We start from the raw sequence: 23,969 nt of genomic DNA on the forward strand, positions 1-23,969 counted from the left end.
GGATCATAATGATAGGTAAGGAAAAAGAGGAAATTATAAGAAAACACAAATGCAGAAAAAAGAAAACTGAGGCTCAGTCTAGAAAACTAAAATATCTGAGAATTATTTGACAGATATTCCACAAGCAAGGTAACCAAATAGAGATGCTGTACTTAAAAAGTCTGAGATAAGCATATATGGCACATGACACAGGAGAGGACAGGGACAGAGATCATTGAATAAGCTTAATATATTTGTATCATATAAAGAGAAAGGGTGACAAAGATACCTTAAAGTATTATGCCTGATTGAAAGTGGCAAAACAACTGAGCAGGAGATTTCCAAGGGAGGAAAACAAATTCCTGAGTAATATAGAATGAAACACATTTTTTTTTTTGTTTTGTTGATGTTTTGGAAAGTTGCAGGGTTAAAATCAAGGTGAAATAAAGTCAGAGCAGTACCTCCTCCAGCCACCAAGTCAGCTGGAAAGGACTGGAGAAACTGTATACAAATAATTATTTTCTGTCTTCAGATATTTTAGACATCTTTTGTTTATTGAAAACCAAGTACAAACGCAAACTTTCTTTCCATGTACCAGTGAAACAAATAATAAAATTTACATATTTCCATTGAAAATAATTAATTATTTATTAATCTTCCTTTTCTTACCCCTCCCCACTTCCCTTATAAATATAGAAAAAAGACATTTCAACCTGTGTAAAAGGGGTTTCAATCTTGGTTCATTTTCCCATTTTCATTCCACTAGGCTGTGATATCCATATGTATTTATTGTCATAGTGCAGCTCACAGACTTGCTGGATGTTACCAGAGCTCTGAGCATGTTTTACCTGTAATAAACCACTGCAATTTCCTAAAACATACCTGGATTTTAAAATTATGTTATTTATTCTCTATAAATTCACATTGTTTTTTTCTATTCACAATTTTATCCTTTGTCTTCCTCCAATATTCGCTCACAATTGCTAGCTGTTGGGTGTACATTTACTAATTACCAGTGGAACCCAACAATTATCTACACACATACACATATACATATGTGTATTTATTTGTTGCTAGCAACAAATTTTCAAGGAAGGAAGAGTTCAGGAAGAACAGAAATGAGTAAGAAATTGTGTTGTGTTTGGCAAAGCTTTTCAACCAGAAAGAATGGGATTTTTTTGAAGTCTAGACACTTCTCCTTAGACCTTTGCATAGAGAATCATCTGCCTGAACAGTCAGACTGTTTATTCGTAACATTTTCAAAATGAAACAATCCTACCTTTGGTTCAGAATAACATCTGTAAACATTTAAATTTGTAAAACAAAAGAAAGAAATGACACTTGGAGAAATTGTGGAACTGAAGAGGAGGTAAAAAGTGTAATTTCCAGTCTTATGAAATTCCTCAGGGATTATGTGTGTGTGTGTTATATTTTATTTCATGTAAACAACAAAACACAAGAAAAATAATTTTATTTTGATTGGAGCATACTGCCCTCTGTCCTTGGTTTGGTTAATTAAAAATTGATTATTCAGCTTCCTCTGTAAGACTACTGACGCTGCATTTATTTACCTCTCTGCAAATCTCCCCATTCAGAGCATTCACAGTTCCATAATGCCTCATGAATAACATACTAACTATCATAAATGTGTTTTTCATATATGTGGCGTGATCTGATTAATTGAGACCCACAACATCCTAGGATCTATGTTATATCATCCAGGCAGTTTATATATATTAGGTTGACCTGAAATACAATTTTAATTGATTTTTATCAACAAATCCAAAGAACAGCAATGTGATTTTTTTTACTGTGCTTGTAGTCAGACTGAATCTTCACTTAAGTTGCACTGCATTTCATACATTGATGAATTTCTCCATTAAGATCACAATAAAGCACTTATGGCATAAAGGAATAAGAGCGCAAAATATAAAAACACACTGCTTAAAGTCTTATTAAAATAGATATATGTCAACAGTGACAAAAAAGAAGTTTGATAGACCACAAAAAAAAAAGCTAATTCAGTACTTAGAACTGGGAAGCAACTTGGATATGATTTTTTTTTAATAATTCCAAATTCATCACTAATTATCAGTGAAAGTTTGAAAAGAAAAGGGTTGATATATTATAATTCTGCATTTGAGTCTCTCTAAAGAAAGATATGTATCTTCTTCTGAAGGCCTGTGGCAAAGGAAGTTGAAGCCTCAGAGGCTCTGGTTGGACATTAGGAAAAGGTCCTTTCTCAGGAGGGTGGCACAGCCCTGGCACAGGCCACCAGGGAGGTGAGCGGTGTCCACCATTTGGTGTTTCCAAGACTCATCTATATAAATCCATGGTTGCCCTGAGCTAATGTTGGGGACAGTTCTGGTATGAGTGGGAGGTTGGACCAGAGACACCAGAGATTCCTTCCACCATCCCCACTGAGATCTCTAAATAACAGGATTACTTGGAAGATGAGGGGACAGCAGAGAAAAGATCCACCTCACTTGCTGGATGTTTTTCCAGTGAAGGTCTCTTCTGCTTATCACCCCAGGCAGCCCAAGAAGTTATGCATGGCAAGCCACATTTTCTGACATTGCTGCATGCACAGAAAGCACCACTTCCAATGTCCTTTTGGTATTTCCCCAGAAACACTCTCAGACAACCTTGGGCTGCTTAATAGCATCCTTGATGGAGGACCACTCCTTTGAGTCCAGCAGCAGCTCAGCCCTTGGTTCCCATTCCTATTCCAGCGTTTTCCATGATACTGTGGTGTCTGGGAACATATGGGGATTTGCATTGCAAATGTGCCTGGACAGACCTGAAGAGTCAAAGCTTTCATCATATTATAATACTAAAAGTACATCAGAAAGGAGTTACAGATTCTAAAGCTATTTGAGCATGTAAAATAGAAAATACAAGTGTGCTCTAGATCCTGTCCCCGAGCAGTTGAATGCAAAAGCACAGTGGAAAAGTGTGAGCTCTCAGCATAACTGGCCCAACAATGAGCTAGGATGCTCATTGTACTTAGTTTGGCTACTAAATGTCCTGTCTACAGTTATGTAAAGGATAAAAAAAACACTGATGAGAACAACCAGGGCCCTCTTGGTGGCAGTGGTATGAACAAAGCTGGTAAGCACAAGATAAAGAGTGAAGCAGACCTAGAGGTAAGTGGAAAATCATGAAAACATCAGGCAAAAATGTGCCAAAAACTGTGAAAGGCAAATAAAGAAATGTAGAAGAGGGGACATAAATATGCAAACAAGGAACAGTGCAGACAAGGGATAAAATGCTTTAAGAAAAATGTGCCACAATAGACTTGTATCTAATAATCGTAAGAAGATCAACCATTATGCAAGAGTCTGCAGACCAGAGAAAGCCAAGGAAAGAAAGCACAATACCTGGAAAAGTAGGAGTGACTCAAAATCTTAGATTTTATACATTTATGACACTAGCAGATTAAAAATGGCAGAAATACTTTTTTTTTTTTTTTTTGAAAGCTCTGACTACCACCAGATAAGGCAAAAACCTGCAGAGACACACAGGCCAACAGGAAATTGAATGGGAAGTAGACATCAATGCTTCTGTGAATGAACACAGCTACAAAAACTTCCACTGCATTGTGCCAAGGGAAAAATCAAACCCAGAGCTAAGTAAAGAGAAATTAAAATTTCATGCAGGCTCTAAGGCAGTATAAGACACAAACATACTAGAAAGGATATTCATCATCCAAACAACACAGGAATCACTGTTTTCAGCAGTACATTAAAGGAATCCTGACATGAGACAGAGAGATATGATCCACGCAAAACCGCAGGAGCGAAACGGATAAGCAAATGTAAAATATTCTGAGCAGACAGAGTGATGCATCTGCTAGCAAGAGAGAAATCCTTTCTGCTAACCAAGTACTGCAGACACAGTTGCAACTCCAGAGCTAGCAGTTCCGGTGTGCTCAGACACAACTGAACTCCCATGTACTTTATTTTGCACACAGAAGACACGACCCTCAGTGAGGCTGTGCAGATATTTCAATTTCTGAAATTGATATTTCAGAAAGCATCAATCACATAAGTTGTGGCACAGGTGTAAGGGAGCCCACAAAGCACCATGTCTGTGATCTTTCCAGGGAACCATGACTCATACTATCACAAATACTAAGAGATGCTGAGGGTTTGTTTCTAGCATTTCAGATGAAAGCAGACAGATTACCAGTTCCTGATGCCTGGGATGAGAAACTCAGTTGGGAGTAGAGGGGAACTATTCTGAAGTTGAAGGCTGTCCTTCAAGGTGGCCTTGATTGTGAAAGCTAAAACTGACTGCACAAATGGGTCCTTGGCTATCATGCTTCATAGTTGGTGGAGAAGCTGAAGTCAAGCCTTCTAAATGAGACAAGATGGAATTTAAAATTGTGCACCCTGTGACTCTGCCCTATCTAGTATGAAGGCATTTAACATATGAATAGGTGGTGCTGTCATACTGCCCACAGAAGAGTGCAAGAGAGTTGAGGAAAGTAGACAGTTTTGAGTTGTGCTGCACCTCCTTTGCAGTCCAGCAAATCTCTGAGATACCTCAAAGGACAGAAATGTAGGTGTTGGAATGATTATGCACAGTTTTAGAGATCATGATTTAGCCATCTGGGCCCCATGAGTCACACTAGTCACACATGAGACGTGTGTCTCAACCACATGGCATCTGCTGGTTGATCTGAGATGTAGAGATAGATCTCCCTCTAATGTCACTTTTTAGGTCTCTATAATTTTTAGAAATTGCAATCTTACATACCCATGATAGATTCTGATTACACAGCAGTTTCCCATCAGTGTTTTTCACTGATGCCCACTGAGTTATGCCTGACTTGCATCAGTATGATGAGAGAGAAATCTAAACCACTCAGCAATCACCAGTGTGTCTCCATGGAGTGTAGCAGAGAAGCTTTTGGGGAGGTTTTGGGTTGCTTTTTGCTTAACAGCTAGTTTTCAAAACAGCAAGCAGACCAGTTACTTGGGGAATGGATGACAGATGGCAGAAACAACATTATGCTGTACACTTCCATTCCTGGGTCAGGAAAGGAAAAGCTTATAGCCTGGGAAGATCAAGTTTTTACATGAGACCTATCCAGATGAGATTCCTCCTTAATTGTTTGTTCTGAAAGCAAGAAAGCAGACTGGTAAAGCAAGGAAGATGGAAGCAGTCCAGGTAAGACCAGTTTCATATTTGGACATCAGCATGATTCCCCTCCCCAGTGTTCCACTATAGTGCCAATTATCTTGCCCGTTGCTATATGAAAGACACATTGCTCTGATTTATTGCCAGCTTTGAGTACAAATGTTCCACTTCCCTGCATATTCTGCAAAATGCACCTCTATCATGTTTGTCAAGTTGTTATGGGCTCAGGAGATTCCCTTAACTGTCTCCAGGTGCTTTATACACACAGTGCAGGTGTAAGAACCCAGATGACCAGGGCCTTTCAGCACTGGACATTACAAAGATACTTTGGGAGAGTGGGTGATCTGATGCAGAAAGTAGGGCTGGGGAGGAGAAATGGGGTGCTGAGAGGGCTCATGGTACAATAATTGATCATGGGAGAGCCAGGAGAAGACTGGCCCAGACTAATACACCAGCCTGACACCAATATTGCTGAAAGTATGTCTTGGAAAGAATTCCAGCTGTATCCAAAGAAGTTCTTGGGAGCTGATACTGGCCTCATCATTTGTTCAATAGGTTTCCAACAGAGATAGGGTCTTGCCCCAGATGAAGACAACACTCTTCCTTAGTAAACTGAAGTGGCCAGTGGGGTGGGCGGTGAGCTTTCCAGACAGGAAAGACAGTTAATGCCTTTGCTGCCATGCCAAGACCCTGGTCTGTACTTGTTCTGCCTATGGGCTAAGGGTCAGTGTCTGGGTGGGCAAGCATCAGCTGCACCCACTTCCATATAGATCAGAATGACTTGATCCCTCCCAGGGATCCCATTTCTTTCAGTCCTCCTTCTGTGGCTTGTGCCTCTTGCTGCTCATCAGTCTGGAGCTCTTGGGAAGAGTTGTCACTGCAGGAAACAAGGCTCTTTACCCAAACACCTTTAAGGGCTTTCCAGGACTCCATGAAAAAGGGGCAAACTTTTCCCCCACTTGGGTACTTCCCGGATTGTAGTGCCAGAAGAAATGATGCTGATTAACAGCGAAATAAAGACTTGCTTATGTTCATTGGTTTCACTCTGATGTTTCCCATCAGTATTTCTCATTGACAAGACATTTCAGAACTGTTGTGCGTTGATCATGTGCAGAGATTGGAGTTTGCAGGTTCAGGTCTTGACCCAAAGTTTTAGATGTACATCCAGCTCCTGTTTTCTAAATGTAGCTGTACAGAAGTGTCTTATGACTACAGAAATATTTATCTCAATTATAAATGTGCAAACCTAAGCTTCTCCTGACAAATGCATGAAGAATTTTTTTTCCTTTGGAAAGGAAGTAGGAGGGTAACAGAATCAGACATCATAGATCTGTGATTTTGAACCAAATTATTGATGTTCTTATTATAAGTCAAACTCTTTACTGTTGCTGAATGTTAGGTTATGACAGATAATGATCTATACAGTCTATTTGCTATATTATTTATATCAATCATCTAAACTACACCTAGTTCTCTCAATGTGCATGACTTTAAGGGTTGAAAGATTACTACAGAGGAGAACATGTGGAGAGCAATTAAAACAAAAGCACTGAGTTCATTTTCATAGAACTTGATCCTTTCACTGATTTACAATGATCATTTACATATGTGATTTTCCTTTTTTTTTTTTTTTTTTTTTTTTTTACATGTCAAGGGAGCAAGATTCTCATGAAAACAGCTATGATTTACTTCCAACATAGGGTTCAATCTGGGACGTAGGTGCTTAGACACTATATTGTCTTGAGTTTCCTCCTCTTTACAATTTTTTGTTAAAGCATTGGGCAGCTTAAATGTCATAGGGCTAAGATATCCCATCTTGCTCCGTGAATAATGATGTCCAAGCAAAATTATCACTGAAATCATAAGGTCAAATACTCAAGCATGTGCACATATAAATTTGTAGCAACTAAAGAACAAGTAAATGACAAACAAAGTGTTCTTCTGGATAATTTTCAGGTGGAACAAATGGCTACATTTGTCAATTAATTATTCAGACTAAATTGTTTAAGCAGTGTAACAGTGATATCTGTTTATCTTGAAGTAATTTCCCAGGCACTAAACAAGCTCTGGGCATGTTGTTGTCCTCTCTCTAAGAGATCAATATCCCTCATGCTTGTCTACCATAATATTTACACCCAAGCAGGATTATTGGCAAGGGCAAAAGTTGGACAAAGCACTTAGAAAAGAAAGCCACAAGAAAATGCTTCAAACTTTACAATTCACATTTATTTTGAAAAAATGTTTTGTTAAAAATACTCCTACAAAGGCATTGGAGCAGCAGGTTTCTGTTTCCTTTATAAATACATCTGATCTATTTCTTTCTTTATTTTTCTCAGTAACATTGACAGACATCTGACGAAGCCAGGGGAAGCCCTGGTCTGAATGGAAGACACATCCCTGTGTAACAAGGACCTGAACACTATCTCCCCATTCACAATTAAAAAAATACAAATACTGTCATGAAAAGTGTTACATTGTCCATAGGGCCACAGCCAACATACAGGATGACAAAGATTAGGAAACCAGGGTTGGGGACACCCCTGGAGCCCAGCTACTGTATCCTTGGATTAGTGTTAGGAGGATGACAAGATGTAGCACTGGCTAGACACGCTTGTCTTTGGGCAGTTGAAGGATACACATAATTTCCTGATCCTATACTGCCAGCTCCTTCCAAAGCCATGACAAGGAGGTCAGTGCCCAGCAAAATCTCCTCTCCCTACAAACCTTTCCTACGACATAGGCAGCTCCTCCACAAATCTTCCAGCGAAAGCTGACAGCTTCACACCTTGCACATTGGAGGAGCCTTATGAGCAAACCACAGCAATCCAACACCCTAGCAGGCAAGAGGCTTTGTTGCCACAGTGCTCAACCACCCTCTTTCCTGCTACATTACTGCCACCTCCCCACCTCACCTTTCAGGCCCCAGCATAGGTTTCCTTCCCTCGAGGACCTTGTGGTTTCTCCCTTACATTGTTGACTTGGGCCTTAGCCTCTGAGCTAGGAAAAGATATTCTCTGCAGGGACTCTTTTAAAATGGAAACATGTACAGCTATGTTGGTTCTTCAGTTTCTCAGAAGCCCATTCATATGTGGCATCTGGAGCTGCAGAAGGCAGTTTGACTATTTGTGCCTAGCTCACCCTCTGAATTAAGTCTCTGAGCTCCTAGCTGCAACTCACCTGTGTCCTGTACCCCACCACCTCTCAAACCATAGCTTGGCTAAGTGAGTGGGGATCACAGCTTTACTTGGGACAGTGATTTGAAACATCAGGCTAATTTCTCCAGCAGGAACTGCTACTGCTTGGCTCTGACTTCAACTACTTGAACACTCCTCCAAAACTTAAATAGGGCCTCAAAGCACACCCTGGGTAGACTGACTTCATAGCCCATCCAGAACAGACAGCATGACAAGGAGTGACATAAGGCTGAAAAAGCTTTTCCAAAGCAGACCTGGAAATAGAAACCATGTCCTTGGACTGATGGGTGTGCTCATTTACCTGTGCATAAGAGGCAGGGTTGGATCCTTTTCCCTGACCTATTCCATGGGAACATTGATCATGGATCCTGACACACCTGCCCTAATTTCATACAACTTTCTACTTCTTTATCCAGGAAGATCTGGGATGCAAGGTGGCTGATGTTTCCAGGGAGGAAAGGGAGGAAGACGGATAGGCAGAGGGAGGATTTTTTCATGGGAAGAAATGTAGCTAAAACCAGGTTCCCTGCAGAGACATGCTGAGCCAGGTCTAAGGAAGGGACTCCTTGGTAACGGCCCAAACCTAAAAAAAACATCCAGTCCTCCTATACTTGGGATGGAACAGAGGGCAAAGAAACAATGAAAAGAACGGACAGTTGATGATGAAGGACAAGTAATAAAAAAGGGTGCAAGAGTCGCAGGCTGAAAAGTGGATAGAGAAGTCACTGAAGGAAGGCATCCAGCAGAATGCCCCCCCCCCCAGTTCAGGGGTCTGTGCTTGGATCCATGAGTGAAGGAACAGACACAATCCCCCAGTCCCTGATTTCTCCCCCTCCAGCTGCATCAGGATGGCAAGGGATGTGCTGTGATGTGTGGTCTTTGTTGAGGAGGGCCATTATGAAGAGGAGAGAAGTGAAGCCAGGACATCAACAGGAGAATCTGGATGATCTAGGAGAAGGACCACAGCCTGGCACACTGGAGATGTGTGCACCAGGGATTGATCTCCTTGCAGGAGGGACACCCACAAACTGCAGTTGTCTGAGAGCCCAAGGTCATGTTTAGTCTCTCCAACTCCCTCACCCTCCAGGAAGCCTGTCCTTCCACCCCTGATCAAGCCAGGTTTTTTGCTGCCCAGATATTCTCACTGTTTGATGGTCCAGGGGTGACCAGACTTGTCTGTCCACTCTGCACATGGCTGAGCTGGGTGGGGTGAGCTGTGGTGTCTCACTTCCTTCCACTGTTGAACAGCTTGGAAGAAAACTCTGGAGCTTGAAGGCAAGATGGTCAGTGCTTCTACTGGCCTGAAGGACCTATCCACAAGCTGACTGTGTGTCCTGGAGCAAGTTCTTACTCCAGAAACACTGCAGTATTTTGGGAACTCCTGCAATTTGAATTCAGCTGTTCAAACAGGAATTGTACCTCGACTTCTTTGTAGCTGGCAGTCTTTATTTCTCAGTACCTGTCCTGTGGAAAGCTTTGGCTTGCCTCTAGGACATGTGCTTTACAGACTGTGGGGTGCTCAGGTATGGTGGGAACAGACACTGTACAGTGTCCCTGGTCTCCTACAGCTTACAGGGACTGCAGGGGACCAGGACTACACAGCCAGGGACCCCTTCTGCTCCAGACAGACCCTTCTCCCACATTCCAGGGCTGCTCTGCGTAGGGAAACGAATCACTGCCTGTGTCAAATAGCTTTTCACTCATGCCATCAAGGTTGCTTAAGCAACGGAAGCATTTTTGGTTGGGTTCTATGTTGTCCTCAGGACATAAAGGACAAATTCAGCTTCAGAACTGGGCCAGCACTCATAACTGAACCTTGAACTTAATACTTGTCTGTATCTGGTTCTGGACCCCCCAACACTCAATGCCTGCCCTGGGGTGCCTCTGGCATTTCACTGCATGCACTCAGCCCTGCCCTGAATCACTCCATTGCATCAAGAACTCTTTGCCCATTTTAGAAGCTTGTCCCAGGTTCCGCTCCTGCATTTTCACCCTTGAGCTCTCACGGGTCCATTTGGACTCATGGTTAGATATTGAAGCAACTAGCTCATGCTGAGCCAACCTCCAATGCAGAGGGGCAACAATCTCACTGTCAGAAACCAATCCATAGCAGAGGAAGGAAAGAAGGAAAGCAGTCCTCTCTGTGCACCAGGTTCTCTGAATCATAGGTTTGAGGCAATGATGCTTCCATAGAGAGCTTCCACATCCAGAGCATAATAGACCACCAAGACAGTCTCCCATTTTGTGCCATTACTGCTATTTGAGGCACAGATGACATGCTGCAGCTCTGAGTTCCAGGGTTGCCTTGTGTTACACAAGGAATTGGGAAGAGGAAGCAAGTCGTTTCCTCTGACATGGGAAGCCCTCTGGCTCCACACAGAATCCTTCACCAGAAAGAGCAAAGAATGGTATATCAACGATGCTCGATGGAGTATTTGGGCTTTGGAGAGATGTAAAATGTGTCAGCCCCAAGAATATGATAGTAAAAAGGAGTGTTGTAGGAATTCCGTTATATACCCTATGCCCCCAGACATCCATGACCCAGAAAAACTGGAAGAGGTATCTTTGTGTTGAGGAGGCATATACAGATTTTTCTTCCACAAATTTGTCCATTCATCTTTTGCGTCCATCTAATGCTTGGTATTAACATGCTCCAGCAATGAGTTCCACCCTTCATTCACTGTGCTTTGTGCCAAATAATATTCTGCTTCACCTGCCTTAGTGTTTTTATTGTGAGAAATAGTGATTGCTGCTTATTGACCTTACATCTTTCCTGATTTAATGACATGACATTTTTTATAACCATGGTATACCTCTGCCAGACCAAGAATCAAAATCTATTTATCTTTTATACCTCCCAAACAATTCCAGCTCCTCTTGAGGCCCATGTTTATATATTTCTTAGTTTCTGCATATCCCTTTTGGTTGAGGATAACAAAAGTACCACCAGTATTTGAGAAGCCAGCACATCAGAGATTTACTGGCTCATAACAACATTCTTGAGTGAAGGCTGGAGTGCTAATATTTGCTAGCAATTGGAGATTCCGCATTTATCCTCCACTAGCTAAGGCCAAGCAAGGGTGTGGCTTTGCCACACCATCTGTCTCAGGCTGGTGTCCACAGCGTCTGAGAGGCACCGTTCCATTGGGATCTGGTGCTTGTCAACCTCCATGTCCCAAGCTCACAAACCAGCTCACTTGCCACAACCAGACTCAGTGAGCTGGAAGTGCTGGAAAAAGGCAATTTGTGGGAAAAGGGTGATTTGACTGTCAGCTTAAACCCCAGGTTAGAATAACATGCTTCCCCCTAGTCCTCCTTGAACTCATTCCATCAGTATTTGCTAAAATAGCTGACTGGCTTTTAAAGACTTGGCAAAGTTTAATCTTTTCCTCCTAGACTTTGTAGGAATCATCAAAGGATACAGCATGATACCTGTGCAGGAACTGAAGACTGACCTTAGAGGTAGAAGTAGAAGATATAGTTGAGGCAACTGAAAAATTCCTGAAATTTACTGCAATAAAAGAACTGGAAAAGTATCAACCAAACATTTGTTGTTCTTTTTTTCATGAAGATAAAACAGAGTTCCTGAAAAAAAATGAGGCACACAAGGTCAAGTCTTGTGGCTTGTTTGCAGTAATGACAATCAGGGGCACTATGAATATCTAGCAGTTGTGGTTGGGGTGAGCAAGCCAGTGATCAGACAGTGCTACAGAAGTGGGACTGCTGCTGCACTCCTACAAAGCACAGGAGTGCAGATAAATTTATTGAAGAATTGGAAAAAAAAAAAAAAAAAAAAAGGGAAAGAAACTGCTGAATCTATTGTAAGACAGCTGAGAATGCAGATTAAGACAAACAAAGATTTGTGGGGAAAGAGGATTTTTTGCTTCCAGTCCCAAATTTCTGCAAAAAAAACATTTGTCAGTGGAGTTTGCGGGAATAGCAGAGGGAGAGCAATAAGGTAAATTCCAGGAAATATTTGCAAAAGTGCACGGAGTTTTCTAGGAGAACTATGGAAGATTGCAACACATATAGAAGCAAACACAGACCAAAGTTGTGTCCTGTCTTTGGGAATGGCTCAATAGTTACGATAAGCGAAGTCATCCTTAAGAATTTTAAAGACAAGGCCAAAATGCGACTGAAGAATGTATATTCTGCATAGTAGGAGGATTCTAGTGCCTCTCAGCAACGACAAGATGAAATCAGCAATACAGAAAATAATTTTTTGGTGGGAATTGCTTGTGAGACAGCCAGTGGCAGAATTGCACAGAATTGTGAACATGGCAGAACCAACATGACCAGCAGATGTGATCAGTGCTCAGGTCACAACTAGAGCTCCAGGACAGAATGTGGTTGTGTTGACTGCAGGCAGCTCGGATCATGCAACTCTGAGGACATATAATTTGGTGTAACTAATTGATATAAAGCACTATTGGTCCTAGAGCTGAAAGCATGTCAAACACCAGTTCACTACAAGACTGAAATGTAAAAGGAAGGGAATACAGCAAATAAAGTAAATTTTAGGATGCTTTTAATGGCATTGGATAACTGCCAGCAAAATATAAAAATGAAGTTGGTACTGCATTCGTTGTTCATGTAACTCTGAAGAAGTAAATGCTGAATCCTGTATGTGAAGAACTTGTAAGTATGTAAAATTTTTGAAGATGGAAAAAGACCTACATTAAATCAGCCTTAAATTAGACATGCAGGAAGGAAGAAGAAATACAATAAAAAAAAATAGACTCCACTAAAACAAACCAGACCACAGTGATACTTTCAGACATTCTGGATTCATACATCCAAGGCAGCCACAGATTTATTATATCATCAGAGGACACAACTGTTAATGATGCAGCAGAGTTCAAGCCCTAACTCCAGGTTTTGTATAAATCAGCCTGGAAAATAGAAGAAGTTTTCTCAACTGCTCAAACCCACCAAGAGGTTTTCTCTACAGGCCTGTGTGATAATTACTGGGAAAGAACCTTTCCTTTAACACCAGTTCAGAGAGGAGCTTTAAGGGGTGTGAGAAAAGAATTATTAGTATAGCCAGCACCTAATACTGATAAATCAGCCTCACTCCTTAACTCATGACATGCCAGACCATGAGACAATTCTGCACTGGGTAGTGCTTAAGCAGGCAGTGAAGAGAGCAGGATCCTGCTGTTGTGGCTGGCGAGCAGTCCCTTTATGGCAGACCTTCCAAGCCAGAGCTACAAGAAGATGTAGCACTGTTTTCTCCCTAGACTTGAACTGGGTACTATTTTATATGCTTCCCTGCACATGGTTCTCTTCTTGCTAACACCAGTGCATACTGGTCCAATGATGCTAATGACTGACATGGAGTCATTTGAATTTTAATACTAAATTAATACTGCAAAACTGATGGCCAGCCTTGTGCATGTGTTACTGCCATTGAAAGCTACTGATTGGTAGTGAGGATACTATGGGGAAGGGAAGCCAGACTGTAGCAAGCAGCTCCTCAGCTGCTGAAAAACCACTAATCCCCATTAAGTTTATCAAAAGTAGTTCTGAGATTGTACTGGGGAAAGGGGAAGATAATTTGGGGAGGGAGAGTGCCTTGTTTCTGTGTCCCCACAGCTGGCAAGGGCAAGTGATTCCTCCTGGCAGTGCTGTATCTTACAAGTTTGTTTTTCCTTCTGCCTGGCACGCCCCTGTGCTGTTAATGCCAGATAAAGTGTTGGTGGTAACAGCTGAAAATGACCCACTACATGTATTTTAACTTTTTACTATCCATATATTTTGCTCTCTCCACTCTGGTCCATGATGCTGTGTATGATTTGAACTTCTCACTGGCCAACCAATTTAGCATTTTCAACCTAGCATCCTGCTCAGCTCTCCATCACCAGACATAGGTGACCCTCAGCAGCAGATGGCAGTGGGAAACAGAGGAGGAGGAAAGCAGGTCTGGGAGGTAGCTTGAAAGGTGGAGGGGAAATGTGGAAATTGCAACAAGCTGCCTGAAAAATCTCATTGTGATTATTTTTGTTAAGTATTCACACATGCACACATGCACATGCACAACAGTATTTCACAATGTCAGTGTTAGCAAGTGCCTTTTCCCCTTGTTACATGTTCTCCTTGTGAAGCTGACTCTTGCCATTAAACTCTCATTTCATAGCAGTACATTTGATACCCATGAAATAAATATGTTAAAGTCACTTCAGTGACTGTATCTTCCACTGGAGCATGCTCCAGAGGCATTTACAACCAAAATACTTTACAGGAACTTGGGTTTAAGGATCATTTCTATTTTAGGTCCAGTTCTTCATAAGTCTTAAACAGTCAAATATAAACAGATGTCACAGAGATGTCTGGTATAAACAGATGGAAACGTGTTACTTTTAGTACCAACACCATGTGATTTTTGGTCAGAATAAGAGACAAGGATGTGCTTTCTCTGTCCTGCAGACAGCTGCCACTGCTTTGATGAGTTGTGGCACTGAGCTCAGTATGGTCATCTTTCACAGTGGGTTGGGTCTGGTAGGTAGATGTGTATAATGCTAGCCAGTGAGGAGATTCAGTGCATTAAGACAAAATGTCTCCAAATGAAGACCTAAAGTGCCCTTCCAAGCCCTGTCTAGTAACGATGGGCTCTGAAGGGATGTTGCCTGGCCATTGCTCCTCCTGTCTGCAGGAATGTAAGGGATGGCAGAGAACAGTCAAGAATTGTCTGGGAAGGACAACTGAAGGGCATCATGTGCTCCTTCCACATGGCTGCCCCACAGGAATTTGCTGGTGAGTTTTCTAGACAGACAGCTCTCCTTGCAAAGCTCCCTTGTACATAAAGCAGCTGGCTGGCTGTGACTAGACAACTTGGCAAAGCATCATGCTTCCCTCGCACTGGACTGCCACCAAACAGCTTCAGACATGCCTTTGGGAAAGACTGACAACTATTCCTTGTTAAAATACAGCAGTTACAATGTGAGACGGAGACACAGCATGTGAGCTGTTCTCACTGCTGCTCCACACTTCTAGAGGACAGGGTGCACGGAGAAGCTTCTTGTTTCTGTGTGTCCTCTACAAGCACTTCGTGTGGTTTAGTTGACACCATTAATTTTTCCACACTGCTCTTTCAAAGTTGAGCCCATTTTCTGACCAGGAGCAGTGCTTTTTATATGCAAAGGCATTAAAAGCATCCCTTTGTTAGATACACGTTAAAACAGGCTGGGTATAGGAGAGACAGCTGAATATGTACAGGCAACACTTGCATACAACTTGCCTACAGTCCACTTGCCCCTCACTTTACATCATATTCTGCCATTTGAAAGAGATGTAGGACAATGGCACTGCTGTCAGAGGGGATGCACTGTGGACACTGAGTGCAGAATATATCCTTGTGTGCCCAGCACACACCTGCTGCTGGTGTTCACATGACTACAGATGCACTTTGAGATGCAAGAACAGGGAAATACTGAATACAAATGAAAACACAGTACTGCACTAGAGATTTCAGATGAAGAGGGGCTGGAGGGAAAATTCCTTCAGTTAAGGCCCCTGCTGCTGAAGCTGTGCACCAAACATTGGGACAGTGCAAGAGCTAAGCAGAGATGTAACTCACTTGTAGGGAATGGTCTGCTGCCACTCTTAAGTGCTTTGTTGTCAAATCTGGTCTGAAAGTGGAAAATGCTAAGTATTTTATAAACGGTCTCATATTTTACAAGCAGTCTAGGGAGATGATGTCTGGCCACAGAGGTCTAGACAGCTTGGGAGTTTTGTCCACAGCAGACACATTTCCTCTTGGATTCAGCTCCTGGAAAATACAGCAAGCCAGTTCTCAGTGAGCATGCCTTCAACACCCCATGCTGCTGAAAATTAGTGGAGGACCCTAGAATGACAAGGCAATGGCAGACAAGGGCTTGTAAACACAAGTTATTCTGGCCATGCCCAGGAGATGTGTAGAAATAGGCCACATATGGCCAGAGGAAGGTGGGTGGTGGTAGGCATGTTTAAAAGGATATGAGGTGATGCTGAACACAGAACAAGTCCGATTACCATTTGTACTCTCCTGCACTTGATTGGTGGTATTTACACATACCAAAGACCTGGTCAGTAACTAAAGTATTTATTTCAGTTATTTATAAATCCACTGATTGACCATTCAGCTTCAACTAGAGCATTTTGCCTCTGGAGACCTGGGCTACTAGATCAGAGTTTTTGCCCTTGCTGTCCCAGGCTCTCCTTAAGGCGACTGGCTGAGACTGAAGCTGCCTCAGAGCCCCCAGCGCATCGTCTAAGGAAGGGACTGGGTCCCCAGAGGGCACAGAGCACATCCGCAGAGTTTGGCTACTGCAGTGAGCCATCCACAACCTGACAGCTAACACAATTCAGACTCCAAGAAACTATGTGCCACAAGCTCCTCTTAGAGGACTGGGATTACCCTCCCTTTCTGTGGTCCGTGCACCAAACTGACACCTTTCTAAGCAGTCAGACATTTCCAAAGGGCTCCGAGAGCCAGCCGTGGAGTCATCAATCCTTTCCACAACCCATCCACCCTCCTCTGTCTTTCCCTCTCCCCTGCATAAAAAAAAAAAAAAAAAAAAACCAAAAAAAAAAACAACAAACCCACAAACCCTCTGTGATGTTGCTCATCCCTGCACCAGCAACCCTGAATCAAGCAGATGGTCATTTCTTCTTGGCAAACCACTGGAAACCCAACAGTTAGAAACATCTGTTGGGCCATGACAAATTGCAAAATAACAAACAAGCAAACAGAAGGAAATGTGCATATAAAAAAATTTTTCTCCTGGCATATTGTCAATAAGCTGCAATTTTTCCTTCCACAGGGAAGGGATTTAAGTTCTTGAATGACATGATGCTTGGAGATGTAATTTCTTTTTCATTAAAAAAAACCCCAACCAACCAAAAATTTCCAACCCCAAACTCACAAACTGGTGTTAACAAAACAAGGTAAAAGGACAAATCTCCCAACAGTGACAACCAAAAAATAAAGGTACACGTCAGCATTTGTAATCAAAAACTACTACATACTGTACTTGGGAAGTCTTCTGGGAAAAGATCATTGGCATCTAGTGAGGACATCACTAAAAGTCTTGTGCATATGATATGTATGAGACAATGATGCCATAGGAGGGTGGATGGACAGACCCTTAGGAAACTGTCACTCACAAAACTGTTCCATGACAAGAGAAAATAAGAGATATAAAAAGGATTGGTTTTCCCCATCCCCACCCCCCCAAGCATTACAGATTCCTTCTCATTTTTCGGAAACAGCTTCTTCTAAACTCAGTTTATCTGTTTTTGTTTTTTTTTTTTTTTAAAAAAAAAATGTCTTCAGCTTTTGAAGAAGTCCATCAATTTCTGAGATGCACTTGGTTCCACAGCACCAAAGAGCTTCAGCTCTCTCTCCCCTTTGGTTTGTTAACAGGGGCTTTTGGGAAGGACTGCTGGCTGCAAGACACTCCCAGAGCTGCCCATCCCATGTGAGAAAGAGAAGTGCTACTCATGACCTTTTTTTGCATTCATCTTCTTGAAAAAGTCTCATTGCTCCAGAGGTGTCTGGGCCCGGGTGCAGCAGCCTTGTGCAAGAGGAAACAGATGAAGCTGCTCTCTCCTGTTCCTCTGGACACTCTCATTGGTCTTGGAGCCCTTTTCAAGAATGCAATTGCTTTATTATTATTAAAAATATTTAATAGCTGTGTTTTTTTTTTTTCAAAATAGTTGTCTTTTTTTGTTCCCTTTTTCCATTGCTTAAATTCTAGAAGCTCTTGGCGACTTCTCATTGTTGATGACAGGGCATTTCTTCCTGTTGCCATGATACTCAGAGCAGCTGCCTGTCTCTGGTCCATGAAGAACACTCAAGAACTGGAGCTCGGACATACAGGGGCAAAGGGGAGCAGGGCCTCAAGGAAGAGGAACAGGACGACACATAGCTATCAAACCTCCACAGACTGAATTTGGTTCATCTGTGCTCTCATCACCTGGATACTGTTCAGAATTTTCTTCTGGTGTCCTGCTAAAGTGACCCCAACTCGCAGAATGTCCCTTTGGGAGGAAAAGAAACAAACACTGCATCAATATCAGAAGACGTTTTCTCACAGCAGAACAAGCCCACATATGAGCACAGTGTATAGGGAGCTGAAGCCTCCACAGATTTATTCCATAAATGCAACAAATGCATGTAAACCTGGTGAAACCTCCCCTCTTTCTCGTTGACTCTTCCTGACTTATTCTCCCAGTCTTTGTTTTTGCTACCTACCTGCAGCACTCCCCATGTATTGGAACCTCAATGGAGAGTGTGAAACCAAATACCACAGGCTCTGCTCATTGCTTGTGAGTGGATTTGCCTTAGGTATTCTACCCTTGTATTGTTTTGTTTCTTTCTTTGAATGTTTGGACTCTCCCATTTTGTGACACAGTAACCCATTTTTTCCATCCCTGTAGACATATGAACAGGATGTGTTACACCCTCATCAGTGTCTATCTCACTCCCTCATCAACTGCAGAGGATGGCTGTTCTTGCTAGTTTTGCTTTGATCTGATGAGGCCATAAAGTGATAAACTTTTGCTACTTATCCTCTTTGCTAAATCATGGCAGTCTAATTTTTTCACTCCTTCTATTTTTAATAGATATTAGACAACTGGGAAAAATAAAGGTCATGCCAAGAGCATGAGTGTGACTCTGCATTGGTCCTTTCTGTGATCACTCCAGCTGAGTTTGCTACTCATCTCCCTCTTGGTGGCTAAACCTCAGTCATGAATGCTGATCAGGGAATGGATGGCATTCATGAGACATGACCCATACCTGTGATTCTAAAGATTTTCAGTTGCCTTTTCTTCTTCTTTGAGTGTTAGAAACAGACTTTTAAGAGGAAGTGTGACAAACCCCTTGCCTGTTTTAGAGTGGAAGTCAGTGGGCAAAGAAAGGTAAACAGGAGCTCCAAGGAAAGGTGGAAAAAAAATTCCTCTAGCATGAGTAGCACATGAGTCTATATGTGTGCTTTAGAGCTTGCTTTAGATCTCATCTCTTTGGTCAAATAGAAGGAGCATGAAGAAGGAAAGCTGGGCATGGGGCTATGACACAGATTTACACATTCTAGCTGGTGGTAACTGCTTAGAGACCATCATTGTAGCATGCTTCAGACCGTTCCCTCTGAGATTGGTGTAAGAGTGAATATCCAAGACAGGTTTGCTGCTGCCCAGACTCCTGCTCAGCAAAGCAACTGGAAACCTGCTAGCACACTACACAACTCTGGCACCCACAGTAGTATCCTTCACAGTGATTGCTTTTCTTGCTGCAAGGGCTTTCCATTCCCTCCTCTCCCAGCCAGATGTGCTGAGCTAGGGAATTTTCCTCCTTGGACACATCTGGCACTTTGACTTCAGCTTTTGTTCTGGTTAGTAACAAAACCCAAAGTCTTCACTCATGTCTGTAAGCCAGAATAAGACTGTGGCCCTGCACGGCCTTGTGCTTCCTAAGCTTTCTGCCCTGGACATAGATCCTTTAGTGGCCCAGCCTGCAGACAAACCAGTGAGAAACCTTTCAGTTTTAGGTCAGTGTTGAAACCATGTGGATTTGATGAACTGAATCAGTCTTCAGTAACCATTTACACTTTGCTGGCTATCCAAAATTTGAAGAAAACTGTTTCATAGCAATTAAGCTCCACTTAATCATCTACTTCTGCAAAGACCAGCAAACATTAGATGGTGGTTACAAGTAATGTTGCAGCATGATTTCTGAAGGAAAAAGGACTTGGAGTGTCCTTCTCTCTATTACTACGCCCAGCCAAGCAGGTAAGAAATGTGGAAGGGAGGCTTGTCAAAACTGGTGGGGTCACGAGCTGAGGATACTCGTTATGATTGTGATGAAGGTACTAGGAGAGGATTTGGAAGATAGTGTGAGGGACATGGTAAGGAACTGGGAGAAGTGGCATTTAAGGAACACTGAGCATGTCTGTGAAAAAACAGACTTCATTAGTTGGACTGCCTGCAGAACTGTTTGCTGTTACTGTTATTTGTATTGAAAATAGCAAAACCTAGGCAGGCTTGGGTTGTAGTGTGGGTGTGACGTTCCCGTTTGGCCAAGGTTACTCTTCCCTGTCCTTCAGATTTTATGGACCTTCTTTCCATTCCATGAACACAGCCTATAGTGTGCCAAAATCATTCCCAGTGCCTTGGGATTGTACCATAGTTGTACTGAAACAGAATTTCCATGTGAATTTCCTGGCAGCAAATAAGAACAAAAAGCCAGAAAAGGTCAGTTTGGCTGTTTGCATAAACAGATTCTGACTCATTGGTAGATTTAAAGTCTGGAATTAGGCAGCAAATCCCAAAACATTCCTGGTTACCAGGCACAGAGATATCATAGCCCTTATAGATCACTTTAACGCTTGGTGCTTTCTTAGATGGTTTCTAAAGCTAACTGCAACCAGCCACAAATCTTTCACCAGAAGCACCAAAGCCCCAGCTAGCCCCAAGGGATTTCAAAAACCACCATAAATGAATTTCAGTTGAATGCTTTCTCTGAAGAACTTGGTAAGATTTTGCCACTGACAGATGTTTTTAGTGGATGCAGGACAATTCAGAACAAACTTAAAACCATCTGGACTTTCAGATGCCTTTCATAGGCGGAAATTTGTTTGCAGCATGCTTGTCTCCATCACCATTACGTCATACATCCAAGAGGACCGCAGAGTCTAAAAGTGCTCTTGAGTGGCTGAAGAATTGTCTGGTGCTGGCCTGAAATCTCCATTTGTTCTATGCTGGGGTTTTGGAGACCCTTGTGGGGGTTTTAGTTTTCACAGTGGGGACATGCAGTGTGATAGTGAGGAAATTAATTCTGCAGATACAGAGCAACAGACAGACACACAGTTTGGAAACAAGACAGACCCTGCAGAACAGAGTAGTTCTGCAGAAACTAAATAGACTAAAAGTAGGTCCACAAAGCAACAAGTTCTATAAAAGTAAAACTACATCATGTGAAAATAAAAACTAATTCAATAATGACCAATTGTTATTAAGCTACTGAGACTTTTCCTCGTGCTTTGGGACTAGAAGCCTAGGCACTTACTCTACAGTCATTTGAGATACTACATCAAACGTGGTGAAGCCAGCACTGGCAAAGCTCTCCTTGTACTGGCTCATCTTGATGGCATCCAGCCATTCATCCACAGTGTTGAAGCTAGTATAATCCGGGATTGTGCGGTCAAGTAGGGGGAGGTTCATCCTGAAAACAGAAATGGGGAATGAGCAGAGCAAACAGTGGCAAGTACCATCCATCAGCTGGAGGGACCTAGACTAGCATCATTCACAGTGCCTGCACCACACCATATTAAGAAGTACCACCCAGAAAGCACTCTATTCAACTGAAGGAAGGATTGTGTAGAGCATCAGAGAAGTCTTTCTGGACCGGTCTGTACAGGAGAGGTAGGAGTCATCAAAGACAATGGGATGCAGCTCTAAAATCCTGTTTGTACAACGGGGACAGTGCTTTCCACAAGTTGGTGTATCCCTACCCAGTCCAGGGAAACATACTACTGCCTGAGAAAGCCTTATTTGCTTCCATTGCAGGAGAGATTGGACTACCACACCATCCAGAAATCACATGTATGTGAAACCGAGATGCTCCTCTAACTGTGCAGAGTACACTGTCCAACTCAAGCTGTCTGTGTTCACCAGATCTAACCTGTCCAAGAAGAGGGACCAGAGTGACCTTGACATCTTTCAATAGCCTTCCTATAAAGGACCAAACAACACAGACCAAGCTGCCTCTAAAACAGCTAGCCTAGATAGATGCAAGGATGGTCCCACCAGGACACAAAGGACAGCAGATCTGCAATTAGAAGCCAAAGGACAAGAGGAAGGCAGAGATACATACCCAGAGGAGAGAGGGGCCATGGCTTTCAGGCTGTTAGGATTTCGAATCATTTTATCTAAGGTGTTGACAATTTGCCCAAATTTGGGTCTGTGGTTTCGATCCTTCTGCCAACAGTCAAGCATCAGCTGGTGCAGCGCATTTGGACAATCCATAGGTGGTGGCAGCCGATAATCCTGCTCAATAGCATTTATCACCTGCAAGAGGAGAAAAAGAGATCAGTACAGTTGCAGTAAAACCTATTTAATTTATAATGTTCCTTTTCTTGCATCCTAACGGTGACTGGCATGTCCAGCCATACTGCAGTGGGGCTGCTCTGCTTACACCTACTGTTGCCTATCATCTCAGCCACCACCACACACAGCCCTCTGCATATCATGTTGTCCTGTGAGGCAATGCCAGCTTTGCTCAGCTGATGTACAGCCTTTCTGACTACTTGTGATGAGCCATGCCCATCAGTCTGCTAATATGGGGAAAGAGAGCATCCCTGCTACCTTGACAAGGTTATGTGAGCCCACACCTCCAGGCATGAGAAAGGTGAGTCAGAGAGAAGGGTTCATGCTTTTGGACAGGTACACAGCACAACACAACAGTGCACAGGGAGGAAAGCATCCCCATCCAATGAAGGGTCTGCTTGTGAGTTACAGACAGGGGAAGCTGCCCCTGTGGTTTCCTTCCTCCAGTGGTGCTTTCTACTCCTGCCAACAACCCACTCCTTCCAGGTGACAGGCTTGTGCCATGGGACAGAGCTGGGTGCGCTGAGCTAGCAGTAAGAGCTGGATCTCCCCACAGTCCTGTGCACATGCAAACGGATGCAGACAGTGAGGAGGACCAAGACCTTGGTCAGCAGAGCCAGACACAGGAGAACTTTGCTTTGGCATGCAGAGGAGAGTTGCAGCACACCTTGCCTAAGCCATGCTGCAGCTCTGCAGTCCAATGCAAGAAGGCTTTGGCTGCTGCCTGTTTAGGCTCTCCTTACTGCATCACATGACCTGGGAATATGTCTGGTCTTGTAACGGTCAGTGGAAATCACACATTCCAAAGGGCTAGAGGATCTTCAGGGGGAACCCCCATCTCACTGTGCACCTGTAGCCTTCCATCCTCTCCTGGGTAACCAAGGAGGATGGAGCTGCACAGCTCTGACAGAGGCATGTGACAGGCAGGCTTCTCCTACCTTCTTGGCCTTATGCATCCTACGGTGGTACACACAGCATGGGCACTGAAAGGTGAGTGGAAGGAGCCTTGGACACTAGAAACAGGCTTGTGCATGGCAATAAAAAACAGAAGTGAGGATAAAAAACAGAACCGAGGATACTGCAGTAACTGAAATCAGGGGTGGCATTTTGAAATGACCAGGTCTCCACAGGGATGATAGAAAAGGGGAGTGAGATGGACAGAACCTCCCTCAGGGATCCAGAGGAAGGACCTTGATGTGTCTGGCTATTCTCACCATGTGATCAAGACTGCTATGGCTTTGTTCAGCCATGTCTTCAATACTTCCAAAGACAGAAATCTGCCCGGTGGGCTACCCCAGGGCTGTACCACTCTCCTGGGGAAGGACTGGCCATGCCCATACAGCAGCGTGGTGACTACACTATTGAGCAGGAAGGATACATAGAGAAAATTGCAGCTGGGACTGGGAGAGCAGCAGGGAAAGTTGGTAGAGAGGAGACGCTGCATGTGCTGTGGCAGTAGAAGGCGGCTGCTGCTGTTCCAAGAGAGGGTAGGTAGTAGATCCTTGCCAAGCAATCCAAGGTGTAAGGTGGGGCATCTGGCAGGGTTTAAGATGGACTGTGGCTTCA

At 43.1% G+C, this 23,969-nt stretch overlaps 1 protein-coding gene across 5 annotated transcripts in view; it reads right to left on the reverse strand.

Annotated features, from left to right (window-relative positions):
• Window positions 1–7,328: 7,328 nt before the first annotated feature.
• Window positions 7,329–23,969, reverse strand: part of EPHB2 (EPH receptor B2) — a 135,509-nt gene continuing 118,868 nt past the window's right edge. For all 5 annotated transcript variants that reach the window (XM_032997257.2, XM_032997254.2, XM_032997256.2 and 2 more), the window contains exons 14-16: window positions 22,171–22,364; window positions 21,364–21,519; window positions 7,329–18,338 (exon numbers count right to left, since the gene is read on the reverse strand). In XM_032997257.2, coding sequence (XP_032853148.2) covers window positions 18,230–18,338; window positions 21,364–21,519; window positions 22,171–22,364 — 459 coding nt within the window. In that variant the 3' untranslated portion in view covers window positions 7,329–18,229. The remainder of the gene's footprint in view (window positions 18,339–21,363; window positions 21,520–22,170; window positions 22,365–23,969) is intronic.

Source organism: Tyto alba, unplaced genomic scaffold (genome assembly GCF_018691265.1).
Source record: "Tyto alba isolate M040663 unplaced genomic scaffold, T.alba_DEE_v4.0 Super-Scaffold_20000042, whole genome shotgun sequence".
Lineage (NCBI taxonomy): Eukaryota > Metazoa > Chordata > Aves > Strigiformes > Tytonidae > Tyto > Tyto alba.